The 20,979-nt window shown below is 37.7% G+C and overlaps 1 protein-coding gene across 1 annotated transcript in view; it reads right to left on the reverse strand.

Moving 5' to 3' along the window:
• Positions 1-20,979, reverse strand: part of LAMA4 (laminin subunit alpha 4) — a 96,591-nt gene that overhangs the window by 24,194 nt on the left and 51,418 nt on the right. Inside the window, exons 10-22 of the mRNA XM_032185449.1 lie at positions 20,324-20,491; positions 19,414-19,607; positions 17,166-17,282; positions 14,996-15,144; positions 12,704-12,845; positions 11,556-11,652; positions 10,665-10,781; positions 9,483-9,668; positions 5,957-6,096; positions 4,540-4,713; positions 3,283-3,425; positions 2,783-2,945; positions 484-617 (exon numbers count right to left, since the gene is read on the reverse strand). Coding sequence (XP_032041340.1) covers positions 484-617; positions 2,783-2,945; positions 3,283-3,425; positions 4,540-4,713; positions 5,957-6,096; positions 9,483-9,668; positions 10,665-10,781; positions 11,556-11,652; positions 12,704-12,845; positions 14,996-15,144; positions 17,166-17,282; positions 19,414-19,607; positions 20,324-20,491 — 1,924 coding nt within the window. The remainder of the gene's footprint in view (positions 1-483; positions 618-2,782; positions 2,946-3,282; positions 3,426-4,539; positions 4,714-5,956; positions 6,097-9,482; positions 9,669-10,664; positions 10,782-11,555; positions 11,653-12,703; positions 12,846-14,995; positions 15,145-17,165; positions 17,283-19,413; positions 19,608-20,323; positions 20,492-20,979) is intronic.

Consider the following 20,979-nt stretch of genomic DNA (forward strand, 5'->3'; position numbering starts at 1 on the left):
TTACAATAAAAGTATTTTTTTGAAATTATTGTTCTGAACTGATGCTTGCTTCTGGAAGTGGTGAGACTGATGAATTTTTCTTTCAAATTCTTTCTGGGATTTTTTTTTTTTTCCTGAAAATTAATGTATAACTTTAAAGGTGTATCTACCTCCCTTGTCGTTAGATCATGCTTTTATCCTGTGCTGTATGTAGAGGACGGGAAAATTCTTTGCTCATCTTTGATAAGTGGCAGGGTAAAGACACCTCCTCATTATAAGAATATATATATATTCCTATTAAAAGCTTGTCTGGTTTGTGCCAAAATTCACTTGAATTCTCTGTGGCCTTTAACCGAGGATGGGCTCTGCTGCCCAGGAGTGGCTAGAAATTAAAGGCGACAAAGTTCCTCCTGGGCACCGCAGCATCCCCTTCCCATCTGCACTCTGAATCAGGTTTGAACTACCAGGAGTGGCACTTCGTACAAATCAGTGACTGTCCCCTACCTAGCACAAGGTGGCGATGTGGTGGTGTCGATGTTGTAGACGTTCCTGAAGTTGTACAGGCTGATCACATCGTCGTTCAGGGTAGCCAGCTCCAGGCAGCCGATGAAGCCAGGGAGGTCTAAGCTAGGAGGGAGCTGTGCAGAGGGAGAGGAAAAGTAAAAAGACACTTGCTTTATCCGGATATCACGAAAGCCTCAGTTTTCTCTGTGTGCTCTTCATATTTTGAGACAAATGGAGTGCTGCTGACTTGGAATAGTCCCTGCAGTACTTATCGTGATAATGCCCTGTAAGTGAAAACGGAGCTTGTAAATGCCCTCACAGAGAACGTCAGGGCTGGTGAGGCGACTGCCAGCAAGAACCTTTCTTGCAGTTTTGAAGGAAGTGCACCTGGAAAAAAGAAAAAGAGTTAGGATTTGACTAATCACAGACCTTGCTGGATGTATTTCACCCTCTCAGCAGACATTTAATGTCTAACGTATAGATGTCCTTTGCTGCCTGAAAAATAATTTCATACCATGATGAAAGAGAAAGGAATGAAAGAACACTTTAAACCCAGGGTACTTGGATTCAAAGACTGTACCAGTGTCTAAGTCTCAGTAGGTATTATTTTAAACAGTTAGCAGGATATAGAAACTCCTTTTTTTAACAAAGGTCACTGCAAATGGAATTTAAATAGCCACACTGGTGTAGGGAAAAATACAATAGAATAAAGCTGACAGAGCTAGTGAATCATTCTTTTAATATTAAAATACTCTGCCCTGTGGAACAGGTGTGATATTAATAACACCTCTTGTACTTCAGAGTCTGATCACTGCCAGTAACTTTTCTTTGGCTTCTCATTATTTCCATTTTGCTTACAATATAATAATAACGGTAATGCAGCAATACAGAATATACGGAGCTGTAAGAGAAAATGAGATTCTCATCTGCAGCACAGAACCTGTGATTTGGCAAATGATCTTTTTTTTTCTTTTTCCATTTTTTTTTTCTAATATTCTGTTAAATTATTTTAAGCATGTGATGTCTAATGGTTAAGTGGCACATTTTGTATTTTAACATTTACCATAGGGATGCTATGGCATTTAGCTTTTAGCAAAACAGATTGTATGTTAATAAACAAAAATGTGAGGTGCCTATTCCTAAACGGGCAAGAGACACATATGCTTAACAAATGAAGCCATGAATCCTTTGCTTTCCATTCTCCTTCCTGTTCTTCATTTTTCTCTTTTTCTCTTTTCATCTGCACTGGACCAAACCTGGAGGGATCATTTGCCATATTACTTTTACTTTTTTTTTTTTTTTTTTTTTTTTTCCTGTGCAACTGTTACTTATTCCTTAGTCCTATTCCCAGGTAATTTGCACTGTATTTCCAGGGTTTAGTAATCTAAAATTCAAATCATGGTATATATCTGGTAGTCACAACAATGTGAAAGCTCAGGAGTATGTAAGTGAATTGAATTAATCTTTGTTTTGATGTAGTTAGGAGGGCTGCTTGTGGAACAGCTGGACATTTTAGCACCTACTACAGTCAGTTTCAAGAAGGTAGCATTCTCAAAGTCTTCCTAAAGTTTGTTTTCAGTCAGACAGGTCAATTTTCATAGCAAAGATCATTCATAACATTTTCTAAATCCAAAAAGATGGCCTGATATGAGGTGGGTAAGTGAGGTAGGTGTTAACTCATGCTGACTGTGATGGGGTGGGTGCTGTCCACTAGGAACCAGGCTGAAGCACCAGCCTCATGCAAGTCCTCAGGTGTGTTTTGCATGGGCAAGTATTCATGCCATTGTAAGGCTGGATTTAAGCCAGTGATAAATTAAGTTCAAACAAATCACTGTATTCTGCTACACCATGTTAATGTTAAGAGTGTGCTACCTTTCATTTTTGTGACTGTTGGAAAAGAAAAATTGTAAGTACCAAGAACCCATAGCATTGAAATAAACTGGTAGCTTGAAAACTTCACTGCACTACTGAGCTGGGCTACTAGGCCTTAATTTAATAATCTAATTTAATTTAAAAAGTCAAAAAGCTTTTTTTTTTTCCTTATTATTACTTTTCAGAAAACCTTACTGACAGCTAGTAGGAATCTCATCATTGTACTTTATGACATGATACAATACGGTGATAAGATACAACCACTACAGAGAAAGTAATAGTTTTTGCTAGAGCTAGAAGATAAAGAGTCCTAGGATGATAAGAGACTAAATAAGGACATTTCATTTATTAACCATTTCTGTGTTAAAAGGGAAGCCCAGCAAGATAAGCTTGTATTATTTGAGTGTAGAGCATTTATCTGACCAACCTTGAAGTCTGAAGGCACTCCACCAACATAGAAAACAGTATTTTCAGGTTCCAAATTCAGGAGAGAGCCAGGCCCAAGGGTCTCTCCTGTTTTGATGAATTTTTCTTCAGCTGTGCTGCTAAGACTGGGCACAGTTAAAAGTATTTTGCCATGTCTTCCAATCCTGCAGAAGGGAATTGCAAGAGAAGAGAGTTTTGTGTTTGCTAGACTTAAAAAAATAATAAATCAACAAGCAAGTCTCTAGCTCCAGGAAGAGTTTTTATTTCCTCATTAGAAGGCTGGTATTCTGCAGGAAAAGAAAGAGAAAAATGACACTTTCCCTTCCCCCTCAAGGCCCCATGGGTCCTGTCTGTCTGAAAGGGAAGAGAATTTCCTTTTATTTCAGCAGGGATAGAACCAGACACGTAAGACTACTGATGGGCAATTCTGACCCAGCTTTTTCTTTTTGATTTTCTTCTATTAGCTTTTTGATTCTGGTGAAATGTACATTATCTATTTACCTTTCGATTTTGATGATGCTGAAGTAAGAAGGCCAGGTGCTGACTGGCTTGGAGTCCAGAGGTATCTCCACATCTTGGCCCCCCAGATTATAAATGTAGACAAGGTTGTCATTTTTAATTGCAAGGCCCATGTAATTTTTAACCTAAAAAAACAATGGAGAAGGATGTCAGAGCTCCTACGTCAAAACAAATTTATTGCATAATGTTAGTAAGGCATGGGCTATATATGACAAAATGACACCTTTAAATATAAGGTGTCATATATATATCCTATAAATATAACAAACAAAAGCTTAATTCTCTAATTAGTTTCCTTCACCAAAAGAGCTGCACAGAAAAAAAATCTCTGATATTTTCCCCATTTTTAATCAGGTAAATACAAGCTGATAAGATGTTTACTGACTGTAAATTGGTCATGTTTAATGGGAAGCTGTTCATCGCTATTTACAGTGCAGTGTCATATGTAGAAAATAGGAAGAAGTGTTCGTCTGAAGGCCAGGTACTACACTGCAATTAAATCTTCTGCCAAGAGGGGTTTCTCTTAATTTATATTCAGTAGATGTTCTTTTTAGAAAAGCTTAACAAGAAAAGCATGCTGATTTACTCAACTAACAGCTTGCCAGGATTATACCTGGCTTGTGAGATACGATTCTTTTTCTTTCAGGAACCAGAATTTAATGAGCTGTTGTTTCACAACACTTGCAGATCATGAAAGCATATGGCCTTTCCAGGTGTTTCAAAGTAGAGATGTACGGATGTACAACAGCAGTGTAAGTCACAGGTAAGGCAACCTTCTTATCTTGTGGACTTCTGGCCTTGGAGGCCTGGAATCGGTGCTCTCAGCAGCATAAAACTGGCTAAAATGTGGCCCATGAAAGCCAGATGGATAACAGTAGCTGCTTCAGAACAGCTCAGTACTGGCAGTGAAGATGGCAACTGTGGCTTGCAGTAGTGACAATCACAGTGGCATTCTGCATAGGCAGCCTAATTTGCCTCTTAGAGAGAACCCTTCACTGCTCTTGGGGTGAGAACTTTCAAGGACAGGGATGTTGGGAACACTTGTTCTAAGCTTGGCACTTAATCAATGGCAGTTTTTTAGTAGACACGTCTTATTTTGAGACACGGAGAAAAGGTGAGAGGAAAAACAAGGGTAAATAAATTTCAAACCTATCACAACTTATTATTTTTTAAATATAAATATAAATATATATATATGTACATATATATATATAAAAATGAAATGGGTGATTCTCTTACATTTTTGCTTCCAAGGTAAAGGATGAATCTGTCTGGAGATGCTGCCAGTTGTGGGTTGTCTTTCTGAAGCTTTACGTACAAGCTCATGGAAGTGAAAGACTTCAGTTCCTCCACGTTGATCTTTGGATTGACTTCAACTGCTGATTGGCCTCCAAACGTCATAGAAACTTGGACCTGAGGTTGCAAATATTCTAAGTGAGACACACTATTGCTGCCTGGGGACCTTACTTAAGGTAAGTGTGCAAGAACATTTAGCCAGCGGCCTCCCTTACTGCTGGAATGGAATTGGCACCTATGTATGTGCCATTCAAAATTGTATGTTTATAACAATAACTTTTGGAAGACACTGTAAAGAGGATGTAGAAAATTAATTTTAAAAATGATTGAAGCTCCTCATTAACTATGCTTAAATATATTGTTAATGTAAATTAAATTTCAATGGGACATGGGTGTGTGCTTAGCTGAATCAGGGCAACATCACTGTGTATACCCATAGTGCAGTTCTTACAGGACTTTAAAACTTCTGCCCATAATTTGTTTCTTTGCTCTCAGAATAGTATGGCCAGGATTTCACAAGTAATCCTGGTTTACTGCTGAATCTGTAGAGATATATATGAAATACTATTCAAATTTAAAAGGATTTTAGTTCAAAATGAACTTCAACACAACTGAAATAATGATTTCAAGTGTAAGCACAATAGGCCTGGATAATGGAATATATTTGAAGAACAAACTCTGCACATGCACTCATGTACTAAATGAATTCTGCCCCCCCCCCCCTTTTATTTTTTTTTTTTTAAATTTATATGGGCAGCATATTCCAGCATTGTGAATGTATAATAATGGACTGATTTTTTTTTTTTTTGATTTACGTGAATTAACTCAAATATATTGTTTTAATTTTTGACCTCAGTGTTCTCGTTACAGAAAAATCCCTCATAATTTATGTATGAAAATGAAAGTATTTTTCTCCATTAAATATGTATGAGCCAAAGATTCTCCTACTCTGCAGAAAATTAATTTAAAGAAAAAAAAAGGAATGCTGTCAACTCAGAAGAATTCGTATTAAGTTGCCATAATTACTATTGCTTGTAACTAATATTGCCAGTTGAGTAATGAACTATTAGTTTTACCTGTAAATGGTTCTTTTACTGTGGCAATCATTAACGCTATGCCAATTACTTAAATAAAGTTGCTGGCACTAGAAATAGTCCATGGTGAATACAATGGTAATGTTAATTGCTTGCAAATAGCAACTGCAAAGATTTTAATGACTTTCACAGTGCTTTGTTTATCCAATTGTTGGGAGGAGATGTCAAGGTTCAGGCTTCTAACATAGCCCAAGAAAATGAAGCCCCTGGGAAGATGCATATGATGATTAGCACTAGTATCCCAATGTCCCATCCAAAAGTTTTACCTTGCTTGCTACACTCCTGGTTTGGGCAATTAACTCTCTGATCCTCCGAATGCTGGAAGAAATGTTGTTTGCTGGTGCCTTCTGTTCTACTGTGTGCAGTTTGTTCAGGAGTTGAGGGAAGACTTCTTCAAGTTTCTGCACTGCAGTTAGAAAAGAAGTGATGGCTTTAATTTTTTCCTCTTCGTAACACTGGGTTTACACCAGGAAAATTGTTCCTTGTTCTCTTACTTTAGCCAGCCTATCTCCTTATACTTTCAGAACAAGTCCTAGCTGTGGTGTGTGAGATTTCAGAAGGGTAGTGATTTATCACAATTTAGTATTGCAAAGGTTTTTGGAAAGATGTCTTCTTTGCACAAAAGTGGCTACTTGTTTATGGGACTTCTAGTTACTGCTGTGATGTTGTACCTCTGTAACACTTTCCTCGAGGAGCTTTGCAAATGTTAATCATTTTAACCTTTTCATCTTCATTCAAGGCAGATAAATGTTAAACCTAATCTTACAGACAGGGCAACTGGAGCAGAAGGACTGTTCACCATCGCACTGGAGATCTGCATCTGACCTGGGAACTGCACAGAGAAACTGTGGCTCATGAGCTTTTCATATTCAATTTAGGGGAGATGGAGAGGTTGCTTCCCTCTGCTCTCAGCTGTGTGTCTTTCCCTGAGGTTATCACCCAGATAGCAGCAACAGCTGCAGAGGTGATGGTTGTTAGCTCAGTGTGCTAACCGTAACACTGATGCTTTCAGGCTGTGATAACAGCTCCATGCTGTACAGTGGTAGAGAGCCTTAGTGAACAACGCAGTGCACCTAAACTGTACTTACTACCCGACTCTTCAGCTTTCCTGCCTACTTCTGCCAGGGTCATGAATCAGAATCCTGGACCTCCAGTCTTTCAATGCTGTGTCTCCTGGTACATGTGGGAGAAGGATCGTGGTCAAGGGGAAATCGATTGCTTTATTGTGTTCAAAAAATAAAGAGAAGATAAAATGACTGCCCCTAATTATAATCCAATTTCGTCACATCAGATTGCACTGACATGGTGCCCTTTGAAGGATATTTACACATCATATAATTCTTCATTTTTAATTAGGTGTAGGTATAACTAGCTGAGTATAATTAAATGCGATTTTAGCCACAAGCTGCATGCATGTAAGAAAGATCTGGTATTCATAGTTAATTTTTAATGACATGGATTCACTACAAAGGTTAAGAACAGATTTGTAGGGTTTTCAGTTATATTTTAGGGGTTTTCAACTTGCTCCTACCTGTTCTTATTTTTCTCCACTTGTATTTTTCCTATTGTCTCTTAAGATAGTAGAGAGGCAGGTAGAGGACCCAATCTACCAGTTATTCCCCTTAAGACCTCAAAGTCCTTATATGTAGGGGATCAGTACTCAGATATTCCATATAAACCTTACTGTATATTAAAGTGCCATTATTTCAACAAATCGTGAAAGAAGCAAAGTGAATTAATGTAACATATTAATTCTAGTATTCATTAAACATTCTACATTAAAAAAAAAAAACACATTACAGCACCATAGTAAAATAATCAACTTACAGAATTTTGCTCTGCCTTTTGAAATGAACCATGTTACAATGATCATTTGGAAAAACAAAACAAAACAAAGCAACTTTAGTCTTAAAGTAAGAAATTGCAAGCTCAGAAAGTGATATAGAAAATTTCAAATGTCCCTTTAAAACAATAATCAGCAAATGAATTGGAACTGTATCTGATCTGATATATTGAAAAGCTGGCTTTTAATTTATTTGAAACTGGAGGCATGAAAATTGAAACACAACTGTGACATGGAAGCACCAAACTAGCATCTATTACTCCTAGTACTATTATAAAATATCACCATAAATCTCTTCCTTTTGCCCTTTATAATGGCATTCTTCAACATAGAAGAATATTGATTTTTATTTATTTATTTATTTTAGTCTTTGGGATGAAGGTGAAAGCTACTCTTACCCAGTACTAAAATACAAAAAATAATAGAAGGCAAACTGTCAAGGAGGAAATAACCTTGACTATAACCTTCCAGACACTTTCTCCTTTTGTGCGTTCCTTCCCAAACTGTCTTTCAACCTCTCTGCTGAAGCCCATCAATTCCCTGCGCAATGGCAACACAGGGAAGCTTCTCAAATTGTACAGCCAAGACATGTTCTTACCCTTCCAAAAATGAAATGAAAGCTTTATTCAAAGACAGTTTGAGCATGTCAGCTTACAGACTTCCTCTGCCATAGCAGTGTTATTGGCATGATGGTGCAGGCACCTGGCTGAACATATTTTGTAACTTTCTCTTGGGCCTTGATGGACGTTCCTCTTGCCAGGTCATCCCCTCCTGGCAATGCACAGAGCTGATCTGAGAGCCCTCTGCGGTCCCCAGGCATGTCAGCATCTGTCTCCCCAGGCTATGAATCACAGCCACATCTAACTGGAGCACTTCCCGTGCCAGCCCCCTTTGTAGCAGTACCCTGTGCTTTTCATAACAAACCCTCACTTTTTTTTTAATTTTTTTACTATTCTTCCTCTGCCCCCCTCATAATAAAAGTGGAATTAATATGATGTTTACAAGCTTCTTCAGCAATCTTCCCGCTTAAGTATTATATTTCCTCCCTAATTCTCTTTGTCCCCTTTATTTAGACTACAAGCTCCTCAAATCAGGGGCAGTTTCAACTCCATGTTTGTACTACTGAGGACAAAAGGGCACTGTTTCCAAATGCCTCCCAATGTTACAAAAATAATAGCTGAGCTGCCAATGATAATAGCGAGCATTATTTAAACAATCTGCCTACCTTTCAATGTGGCCTTGGCACCCTGGTAAAACTGATTGAGAAACCAGCAAGACTTCAGCCCTTAAGTGTTTAAGTCATTTTTGGAAATGCCCATGTATCCAAAAGTTTTAAAGGAGAATGAATCTCTAGCAACTGCAATTTTTATTTTTTATTTTTTATTTTTTATTTTTTATTTTTATTTTTTTTTCCTATAGATAAAATTCTGTAAGATTATAAGAAATGAAAGTACAGTGTAAATCTTCCTATGAATCTTCATATGAAGATCTCCTGTGAAGACAGGCTGAAGGATTTGTTTTTTTTTCAGCCTGGAGAAGAGAGGGAGACCTTACAGTAGCCTTCCAGTGCCTAAAGGGGGCCTACAGGAAAGCTGGAGAAGGACTCTTTGTCAGGGAGTGCAGTGATAGGACAAGGGGTAATGGCTTTAAATTAAAAGAGGGTAGGGTTATATTAGATGTTAGGAAGAAATTCTTCACTCAGAGGGTGGTGAGGCCCTGGCACAGGCTGCCCAGAGAAGCTGTGGATGCCCCATCCCTGGAGGTGTCCAAGGCCAGGCTGGGTGGGCCCTGGGCAACCTGGCCAGTGGGAGGTGTCCCTGCCCATGGCAGGGGGGTGGAATTAGGCAGTCTCGGATGTCCCTTCCAACCCAAACCATTCTGTGATTCTATGAATCTATGGTTCCCTTCGTTTTTAACACTATGGAATAGCAAAACTCAGGCCACCATACCTGCATCCCCAGCTGAATTCATGGCACTCTTGTATGCAGCTGAGCTGTGCTGGAAGTCTTGCATGTTCTGAGACCACAACCTCACGTTCTCATCCATGGGAGTTGTAGCCTGATTTACTGTCATGGTAGTGCTCTCAGCCTGTGCAGTCTTCTGCTTAGCTTGCTCCAAGCGCTGTCTGGCCTCTACTACATAATAATAGGGAATGAAAAGAAATGAACTTTGCCAAAGATTCAAACCATCTGTTGCCAGCACTTTGAAAATGATGAGACTAAGAGGATTTTACCTTCTGCAGAATGGGTACCGAACCTCAGTTTTTTGTTTTTCTCTTGATTTCCACAAGGAATAGTCAAAACTCATTGCAGTTGGTCCACAGTTACATTAGTTCTTAATTTTAATAAATTTCATTTCGTCATCATTCTGGATTGTTCAAAATTTTCATTATCCCTGGATTTTGATGGATATTGTATACCCAAGGATGTTGGAACAGAGGTGAAAAAGTGCATTGTTTTTCATTTTATTTATTTTTTAATAATGCATGTAAATGTTGAATATTTTTCATCAAAATTATTTTTCAAGGAGAGAAATCCAAAAACACTGAGGTGTTTTTGTTATTCCATATCTGACTTTTTTTTTCTTTTTAAATAAATTTGTAAAATTGTGTTATTTTACATAATACAACATCTTAGCAGTAAAAAATATTTTTAGTTAGAGTTAGTGAAAGAAACTTTGAACATCTTTGAGTATACTTGCTGTATGCTCTATGATGTCTGTTTACTGAAAAATGAAGGTGAGATTTTGTCAGTCAAGACTGTCAGTAATTACCTCCCAGATACACTATATGGCAGACATGATGTATATGTGAATTGACAACGAAAGTTGACAAAATTGCTTTTGTCCATAGAGTTGTATGATCTCTAAGCCCTGAAATGATCTAGAGTTACGTGGGGGAGGGTAATTGTAGCAAGGAGGATCAAAAAGTATGTTAATAATTTCAGATGGAAAAATGTTTCACCATGAGTATGTTAAATTTTTATCTTTACTGACTAGCTCTTGTTTCAGCCAAATTCCTTTGGGTCTTCCTGGGACTGAAATCTTAATACCATCTTCATAGGCCATATGCAAAGATAAAATACATTCTTAAGCATTTGAAGATAATGCATCATAAAGAAGTCTTGTACAACCTGGCTCTGCTGACTGCATTTTTGTGATGGCTCTCATCAGCTGGCCTCGCAGAGCATTCATTCTGGCCAGAGTGCCATTAACATGCCGGCTGGTGTCTGCAACAGTTAAATCATTACCTGCGGGGGAAAAACAGGAGGTATAGATGAATGGCATCAAAGTCACATTTGAAAAAGGTATGTTTTCTCCTGTAGAGGTATGTTTAGCCTTTAATACACCATTGGCAATATGCTAGGACATCTTTTACTATATGGCACAGTAGCACTCTTAACTTCACATAATCCAATGTCAAGAGCAACCTTGAAACTCATTGCCATTATTTTCTTTCCCCAGGGCTCCTTAGAAAAATCTGGAAAACTGTATTTCAGTCAGCACCATCTCTCTTTGATTAACCTGGACTGCTGGAATAGCTCCAAAAGGAGAAGTTTTAAGGAATTCAGAAGGTCCAGAAAAACTGAAGAGGCCATTTCTGTAATCTTAGTACTTTCCTTCGTTTTCAGTGAAAAAGAGGTCAAAATCCTTTAACATTTATTATTATCCTTCACTGGTTAAATTCAGCTTTCTGAGCACTTAAACTATTAAGAATTGATTTCAGTCAACTACTTTGATTATATTTACATGTGAAAACCTGTTTGTGGGATCAGATATTTAAATAGTGGTTATATCTTAAATGGTCCTTTTGTAAATGAAATAAACATTCAATACCTGGCAGGATGACGACACATGCACTACTCAAACTGTGCCCGTAGCCTTTTCAATACTTTGTATTATCACTTCGATCAATACACTCTTCTGTTATAGCAATAGTTCTGCCTTAGTGATGTTCTTCTGAAATGTCTTTTAGTGTACACGTTTATAAACTTACAGGGAAAGTAGAAAGGATATATATTTACTGTAATCTGCTGTCTGTTGCAGCTGCATGGCTCGGTTGAGAAGTTCTTCGCTTTTACCTCTATGGTAGATGACCTGAGTATCAATTCCAACTGCAGCCTGCAAGTATGTTCCAAAAAATAAAGTCATAATAATGCTTACCAAATGTTTACTTTTTATTGTGTTTAATTGTAGGTAACGTATTACTTGATATAAATGCAATTGCAAAATCACAGTGGTTTCATTTTCCTTGTTGACATTTTAAGATTAGCAGCTGGAATAGCAAAAGAAGTCTAAAAGCAATTTTTCTGTGGACCGCAATAAAAGTTCAGAGAAATGCATACTTTCTGGAGAGCAATACTGAATAACAAAGATGCAGAAAGCACAGAAGTCCTCTTAGTTTATCAACTTCAATCTGACCAACTTGGTATTCATGATGCACATTATTTGGGCATTGTGTTTGTTTTGACTGTCGCCTCTGATGGGTAATGAACGCAAGTGCTGCATGGGGGGCTGTTTATGGTCCCTAGTAGCATGCTGTAAGCAGAGGGCTTGACAGCCCAGTGATCCTTAGGGGTCAATACAGCTGATTCCTCTTTCTCTTCCACTAACAAATTGCTACTTTTAAAGACTTTTAAAACTCTACACATACAGAAATTCACATAAAATATTTGCCCTAGACAAAATTAGCATCCTCATCACAGCAGTGAATATGCAAGTGGGCTACTTGCCTCATTTTAACTTTTAATGAGAAATAGCGATGCTCCTCTTAGGTGTGTTGACCACCTTTCCTACCACACGGTGCTGTGTGGAGTAGGAGGACTCAAACATTGAATGTCAGCTCTGGGTTCCTACATGGCCAGGGAGTTGTCTGGACTTTTACAGGAGTGCCTCAGTTTGTGTGAACAGCACAAAGAAGCATCTCTCTATGATGCTTCTTTACTTAAGGACAGGAAGGACCTATTGTATCTTTTCATATAACAGGGAAATTTAGGTTGGCAGAGTAATTAATGACCTAGTATTTAATTGAGGAAATAGTATATGAAGCAAAATGTGCAGTGAGAACTTTGATGCTGACTGTGAAGCCAGATCTTGTTTTTTCTTCATACTTAGGTATCCAAAGCCCCTGCAGCATTGCAAAGTAAAAGCTGATATTATGAAAACTACTTACATCATTGACCCGGTTTGTTGTGTTCAGTGCTAGCAGTGCGGCTTTATTAGCTTCTTCAATGTAACTGGCAATGTTTTCATACACATTTGAAGCATTTATTGCCCTTTGTACCAACCCATTTGTATCAACACCATGTAAATTCCTGTTAAAGAGACAGTAAAAGGAGGAAGAAAACAAAGTAAATCAAACTAGCTTCAAATTCAGTAGCTTTCTTAATATTCTGTGAATTCTGACTAAATAATTGCATACAAATACACTTAGCCTGAGCCATGTTCTCTTCATTGGGTATGACCATCTGTGCCAAACTAAAGCAGGAGAAAACTATGTGGATATAAGGTACTTCCCAGATGTTTAATGTCGGGAATGTTGCCTTTAATATCTTTGTGAGAGACAACAAGTAACATCTAAGCTTTTATCATTATTATTTTTTTTTAAATTCTAGATTACATATTCCATAAATTGAAAGAATAATAGATCCATTCCCTTCTACAGGGATAACTTCTGGCTATGAATAGAAAGATCTATGCGTACCAGTGATCAGAAGAGCTGTAACACCAGGCTGTTTGTGTTTTCCAAATGTAAGTGGGAAAAGGGGGAAGATCAGATATAGAACTGTCTATTGGTCATGAAATTTTGCAAAAAGTTAAAATTAAGAAATGCATTATAGCGTTGCTGGCATGGTAGAGCTTGATTTGTATTTTAGGTTGCAACTGGTCTTCAGGGGACATTAAAACAGCAGCTGGTTTAGAGCTCAACCTTCAACTGTTAGTAACTTCAAGTATTATTTTTAATATTCTTCTGATAAACAGAATTTAGAGTATATATTAGATATATATATTATAACCTATATACATATTAAATAGATTATATTGTTATATAATATACATTATTATATATATTATATTATATATACACACTATATATATAATATATACTTATATGTATGTATGTGTATTCACTTCAAAGTAATTGCACACTGAGGACTTATAAATTTTCCAGTTTCCAGAACTGTTGCAAGAATTTCCTGCTATATTCCCCCAAGACAAAAGAAGAACCTCTACCAAATAAAAGCCTAATGGGCTTATAAAGCAAACCCATTAAAAAAAAAAAAAAAAAGATTTGAAGACAGGCTAAAAGTTTTAAAGGATTAAAGTTTTATTGCAGGACAATCTTCTCAACAAATAAAAGAGTCAGCACATTTCCATCTGGATATTTTGTAATTATTTCTGCTTGCTTTCTATTAAATTCTGAATGTGTTGGAGTTGGTAATCATGTTTAAATTATTGTAGTGAGGGATGAAGGCTAGCCATATGGGGTATTTTCTTTCAAGCAATTCTGCTACCCCCAGATAGCCGATCTCAGACTGAACATATTGTTTGTTTTTTAGGTTGTCTGTAGTTTGTGTAGCATTATAGAACAACAGTTTCAGATGGCAGCTTTATGCAGTTTTTTAAAAGAAAACCATCTGTTATTTTTTCTCTGTTTTAATCTCCCATCTAGTGCATACTAATATTAAGAAACAACTGGTATTTAGATAATACACTTGATTAGTAGTTATTTGTTTATCTTCCAAAAACATATGTCTATGATGTTACTTAAGGTAGAATTTGGTGAGGCATTTTCTATAACAAATCATTTGCAGCAGTGATTTTTTCACATCTAGTACCAATTGCAGATAAAGTCAACTTTCAAATCTGCCTAGAGGTGACTTTTTAGTAAACTGAAGGAAAGTTTATGTATTTGCTATTTTTCAGCAAAATAGCAAAATAGCCTTGCAGTAAATGTTTGGTGTTGCAGGGGGCTAGTTTCATTGGTGTACAATCCACTCTTTCAGAACTACATGTGTAAACCAGTTCTCAAACAAAAATTATCACAAATCCCATTTGTTTTGGCCCACACTGCTAAACAGTAATGTGACATAACTTATTGACATAAGCTGTTTCTGTAAACCTCGTTTAATTTGCCTGTATTGTATTACTTTTAGTAATCTACCTTTCCGATTCTCTTGCTATGGGAAGAAGAGAATGTGCCAAATTAGAAAGAGAATAATACCACATGAGATATATGTTTGTTTATTCTTTGACAAGATGAATAGATTTTGCTTTGCTCAATTTCAGCTGTTGCCTCCGGACCATGACGTTTCCTCCCATACATGAGTTCCCAGCAATTTGTTTAATACCTATTTACAGACAGCATATCTAATGTTATGGTGTTTCTGCCTGTCTCTAAGTTCACTCAGCTGTTCAATCAGTAGCATTTCTATGAACAGAGTCTGCTGAAGTTAAATTTTACCGGTCCAGCTCATCAGCAAGTCCTTGTAGGTTGTGTGCATGATGCATAGCCTTTTCTACCAAATCATCATCAAACAGAGACAGATTGGCTATTTTTTCTTGCAGTTCCTTTTTCGCTCCATCTATTTCTGCGGAGAACCCTGACACATTCTGAACAAAATATACAAGGAAGGAAAGAAGATGAATATTGTAAAAAAATCAAACCTATATTTTGATTATTATGTTTTATTGTACCTTTCTACATTATTATAATGCTTTTATTTTGTTTTATGTTATACACTTAGCATAAAATGGAGAGTAAAGGTCAGGAAAGAGTCTGTCATGAATGTTGGTGGATCAAGGCAAACACAGGTAAATAAAAATCAGCAAAAATTCCAGAAATCCCTTTAAAAGATATTGGAGAAACATTCATGAAATATAAAAGAGAGACAGCTGAACAATATCTTACCACCCTTTATATTTGTTCCAGAATGGTGCCAATGTGAAGCTTTTTGGTGTGAATTGCTAATAGGTGGAATAATTAAACCAAAACTTTGCAAGATCCACTCATTGTGGTTTTTACTAAGTTAGGAGATGGAAACCATTTTTTTAAAAAACTCTTCTCTGTAAGACTGCAGGACAGACATTAGCATTTGGGACTTTTAAACTCTATCTATACAAGCAAACGAAATAGTGCTGGGGTGGGCTGGCTTTCACAACATCCTATTATTGCTTGATCCTTGGCACTGTTTTGGCCCTGGCCAGCTGCCGCCCTCCCAGACCTGCTTCTTTGGAGAATAACATGGAGAAGTGCCTGTGCCTCAGGGGCAATCTGTAGGGGAGGTGATGCTGGAGAGGAGCAGGGAGTTTAGCAATACAGCTGTAAGCTGTGCCACACACAGCTGTGAGAACAGGCCCTCATCACATTCTCTCTCTTTGCATAGAGATAGCCCTCATGGAAGGAGGACACCTTGGGCTAGTCTGACTTACAGGACTCCTTCAGACTGCTAACTCTGTGTATGTATAGGCAAGGAGAAGTAGCATCGCTTTGCCTTAGCCATATGCCTTCCTTATGTGAAGTATTTGTGGGGAAGATCTGTTGGACCTGCATTCATGTCTCCAATATACAACCTTGCTGGTAAATTTGGTGATCATCATTGTGGCATCAAAATACCAGAAAAAAAAGGATGAAAGTGAGGGAGTGAAAAAGAATGAATGAGTGGAGCGTGAAGATACTCATCGCTGGTGAGGATGGAAGATACATGATGTTCTCATACTACTTCCCTGCAGAGTAAACATCTGTACGTGCAGACTTACCCACAGGAGTGGGGGATACTGAACGATAAGCTGCAGCAATTTATTTTACAGAAAACACAGGAGAAAAAAAAAATCATACTGCTTGATCACCCTGGGATTGCTATAGTTAAAGAAAGCTGTCTTCTTTCTTCTTTCACAAATTACTTTTCCAAAGAAAAATGAACGGGTTTGGTATTTGCTTTTGTGTTGCTTTGGGCACCTATGACTAAAATGATCACTTTTGGAGAATTTTAATTTGTCTTAAACTATCTCAAAATCTTAATGTAAGACATGGAAATAAAAGTTTTTTTTTAAAATGGCAAAAGTTTTAGTTAGCAAAATCCCACTTTTATTTAAAAAAAATATATAGAAAAAACAAAAACCATGTGGAATTTTAAAGTAAAAATTTCCCACAACACCTTGTCTCATTCATAACACTGGATTCGACAGTTGCAGATGAGGATTTCAATAAGACAATATGTTTATATGTAAATTTTACATTCTGACCATCACTGCTTTTAATACCGAGATGTGGGATCTTAAGCTGTCTCCCATGCTCACTTGGTGGAATTAGCAAAGTGCAATCTGCCAACGGAGTACCTTTGGGCCTTTTGGCAGCTGCTCATTATGAAATGAGAACCCTACAGCAAAATCCTTCAGTAGATGTGCCTGCAGTAAGGTATACTTCTAATATATTATTTTTCCAAGACAGCAAAATGTAATTACAAGGCTTTCCATTCAGGAAGATTTACACATTTTTTGGGAAATATTCATCAGTATTTCTCTGAAGCAGTAAAAAAAAACTAGAGGTTTTCACTCAGTGATCTAAGCACATGACTTTTCAAAAGTTCAGAAATTCAGGACATACCATTTAAACAAGTCACTATGGCACCTACCTTTATTACCTCACTTAACTCTGAGTTGATCTTTTGTGGTCCTGCCAAAGTAGTTGTGGCACTTAGCAGAATGCCATTCACTTCATCTACCTGCTCTTTTATTTTCTCATGTTGTTTCTACAAAAAAAAAAAAACAACAAAACAAAACATCCAAAAATGTTTGTGAACTGCTAGAACAGTATTACTGTTTTTGGCATGTTACTAAAGTCAATTCAAAAGATAAAGTGATAAAGTAGATTTCAGGTAAATTAAGTCTGTTTTTAATAGATAACCCTAATAGCTGCATACTATAATGTTGTTTCTTACATTTTCTTGTCCTTGTGAAATATTTTTTTTATTTGTATGAATTAATTTCTTTTCATATTACAGCCTGAGCAGTTACTGGGATGAAGCATTATTCAGTGCATTGCCAGCAGAAACAAATTAAACATGGACTTTTCATTGTGGCCTGGAAACTTTTTTTTTTTTGTCTGTAGTCTTGAGAATTCTTACAGTCTTGAGAATTCTTTTTCATGTCAATAATGAAGCTAATGTGAACAATATTTTTATACAGCATGTGCCTTCACTGCGAGGAATAGTGAAAATCCAAATGGTTAAAACCAGAAAAATTATGACTACAACCAGCATAATTAAGGCTTCAATTCATAAATGTGAGATAATCTGCAGTTTGGCATTATAATAATTAAAAATGAAAAAGCAGAAGACTCTTTATAAATAAAGATCCCAAGGTCCTCATAGAAGGATTCACAAGAACCTTTAATGTGCCTGTTTTATCTTTTGAATTAGTAAACCTTCCACATCAGCATGAACTTTGAGCATGGCAGATTTCAAGAGCTCAAAGTGCAGCCACTGGTGCTATGAAACCCAGAGATTAGCCTGAATTCAGAAGATCATTCTTGTGATCACACAAGATCACAAACTGCTCTCTTCCAGACTCCAAACAATTTCAGCCATTGAAATGAAAGCAGTTAGGATCAAATGGTCCCGAATTGTTATCTTTGTCATTTTTTTCCCCGATGAAAAAGTAACTGAGGAAAACATATTTAGGTGGGACATTCTGGTTTTGCATCTCTTAAGAAAACAAAGAAGAGTCACAGAACTTCTGGAAGGAAAAAAAAAAAAAAAAACAACAAAACAAACAAACAAAAAAACCCCACCACAATCTCTCTATATGACTGATGAGTTAAGTATCTTTCTGGGATGAAGGACTTGAAAGTTCAATTTCCAGATGTTATCTGAACCTAACACCACCACTGACAGGCAAATGTTCCCCCTTCCACAGGGGTTCTAGGAGGAAGATATCTGAGCTCTCCTCTGGACCAATTGCTTTGTTCAAAATACTAGAACTATTCATCTGGACAGAGCATAAGGGAAAACTGCTGTAGCCTCATAGCAAGGCAGTTCACCCACCAAGTAGGAAACACAGTTTTAAGATATCTGTTGTGGAGCAATTAGAGAATGGCTTTGTGCTTCCTGATATAAAGATAGTCATCTGCTCTTCATGAAAAACTGAGGCATTTAGTTTAAAGAGGACCAGGGAGAAAGTTTGGATGGGACAGTATGAAACCAGTCACCAGGGCATGAATTCGGCACTGCCTTTATAAATATTTATTTCAAGAGAATGTAATTACTTCAGAGAGCATGAAGTCCTTCATCATGATAGAATCATAGAATGGTTTGGGTTTGAAGGAACCTCAAATATTATCCAATTCAACCCTTCTACCATAGGCAGGGACACCTCCCACCAGACCAGGTTGCTCAGGGCCTCATCCAACCTGACCTTCAACATCTCCACAGCCTCTCTGGGCAACATGTTCCAGTGTCACATTATAAATCAGTACATAACAGGTGAAACATTTCCACCACAGTATTTATAGCAGCCATGCTAGTTGGAATCTTAAGCTTCTTGGGTTTTGCTGGAATACAACTTCCTATGTTTAGGCATTAGTAACCATCTTTTCCTTGGCCAGCTGCGACATGCTGTGCCAAAATCTGGCATTTATTGTGACTTCATGAATAAGTAATACACCTTGTACTTCTCAACTTATTGTGTAGAACTGGAGTGTCAAGCTCATCCTGCTGAGTAGCCCAAGGATTTCCTTTTTTTTTTTTTTTTTTGTGTGTGTGTGTGTGTGTGTGTGTGTGTGTGTGGTAATTCCTGAATCTCAATTGTTTGCAATCCACTCTTTTAAGCACTGGCAAACATGAACTATTCACAGATACTTATGATAAATATACTGCATAATACCTCATGTTCTTGAAGATTGGCTGTGTTTTCCTGATTCATATCCTCTGTTTGTATAACATAGTCAAATGCCTGGTTTACTGTCTCCTCCAAGTCTGACAGCTTCATATCATATTCACGGAACTGCTCCTTCACATCAGAAACTAGAGATCTGGTGTCATTGTACCTCTCATGAAACTCTTCAACTCTCTGTAGCACTGGGAAAAAAATCAGATGTCACTGATTAATCCATAGCAGGCACAGACAAACGTACACACACACAGACACATGTGCAACACAAACACATTTTGCTGCTTGTTCTGCCATGGGAGCAGCAAGGAGAGACCTGGGGTAGGCATTTGGAAACAGTGTCACCTCTGGCTGCTGTGATGGGCTCAGTGAGCGTGTCCATCAGAGCTATGCCTCTGCTGGCCCCTTTTCCACTGCTCTGTTAGCGGTGTGGAGAAAGGCAGGTAAAGGAAAAGCTGTAGTCCTTATGTTTGTTTAATGCTTGACAGTCTCCTGAAGTCAGCAGAGTTGTACTGGCTTGGGTTAGGAGACAGGCTGTGATGAACCACACTCAGGGACTGAAACCAGGATTCCTTTCATGTTGGCAGATAACACTTTTCCTATTCTTTTCTTTCCCAGATTTGATCTTGTGCGCTTTTTTTTTTCTTCCAACCATCAGGAGCAGGAATTATTATTTAATCTCTTTCACTTCCTGTGTAAATAATTACGGATAGAAGTCTGCTAATGGGCACACAGGTCTCATATACTTGGTCTTATATTCTCCTAAACTGTGATGTCTGCAGCCGCCCAGCCCACCAGCACCTCCTGGTCCTCCCCAGGGGCACAGCATTATGTCCCAAGCTGCCCAGCTCCTGCCAGCTGTGCATCAACATCTGGATGAATTGAAAACAGATTCAAAACTTACAGTCCTCTGCTGCATCTTCCTCCTCAGCTGCAAGTTGCCTCTGATTAGTGAAAGGCTTACGGCGTTTGATCTCCTTCAGCATCTCCTCAGCCACACTCAGCTTCTGGGCAATTTCCTCAGGGCTCAGCTCTTGTTGAATTGCATAGTATTTCATCTTGCTGCTGATTTCTGTGGGAAAAAAGGAACAGATGGTCAATCCAGCATGCTATAGAGAAGTAAGCGCTCTTCTGTGGAGTACTCTTACTTTTGTGAATCCATCTCTTGCTGCTGGCGAAAGAAAATTTTAATTATGCTACCACTCTATGATGGATAATTAGTATCTTTAATACAGTCTTAAAATTAAAGCTGTAAATAAATCACACTTCATGGCATATGTGGGGGTCTCATCAGAAGAGGATGAGATTAAATAGGCATGGGTAGTTTGCATTATTTGGCTTGGCAGTTCTCACAGGCTGGGATCGTCTTTTTATTCTGAGCTCTGTGGCATGTAGCAGACCAGGGCTTTCCTCCAAGATCGTGGTTTTTAAGAGCTACTGCAAAAATGTGATGCTTATTAAACAACAACATCAGCAAAGAGACTGAAATAATCTCTTTGTCCCTCTGAAGAAGTTTGAGGCACCCTAAAGACGTAACATAAGGCTTCTGGCACAACGCTG

Source organism: Aythya fuligula, chromosome 3 (assembly GCF_009819795.1).
Source record: "Aythya fuligula isolate bAytFul2 chromosome 3, bAytFul2.pri, whole genome shotgun sequence".
Lineage (NCBI taxonomy): Eukaryota > Metazoa > Chordata > Aves > Anseriformes > Anatidae > Aythya > Aythya fuligula.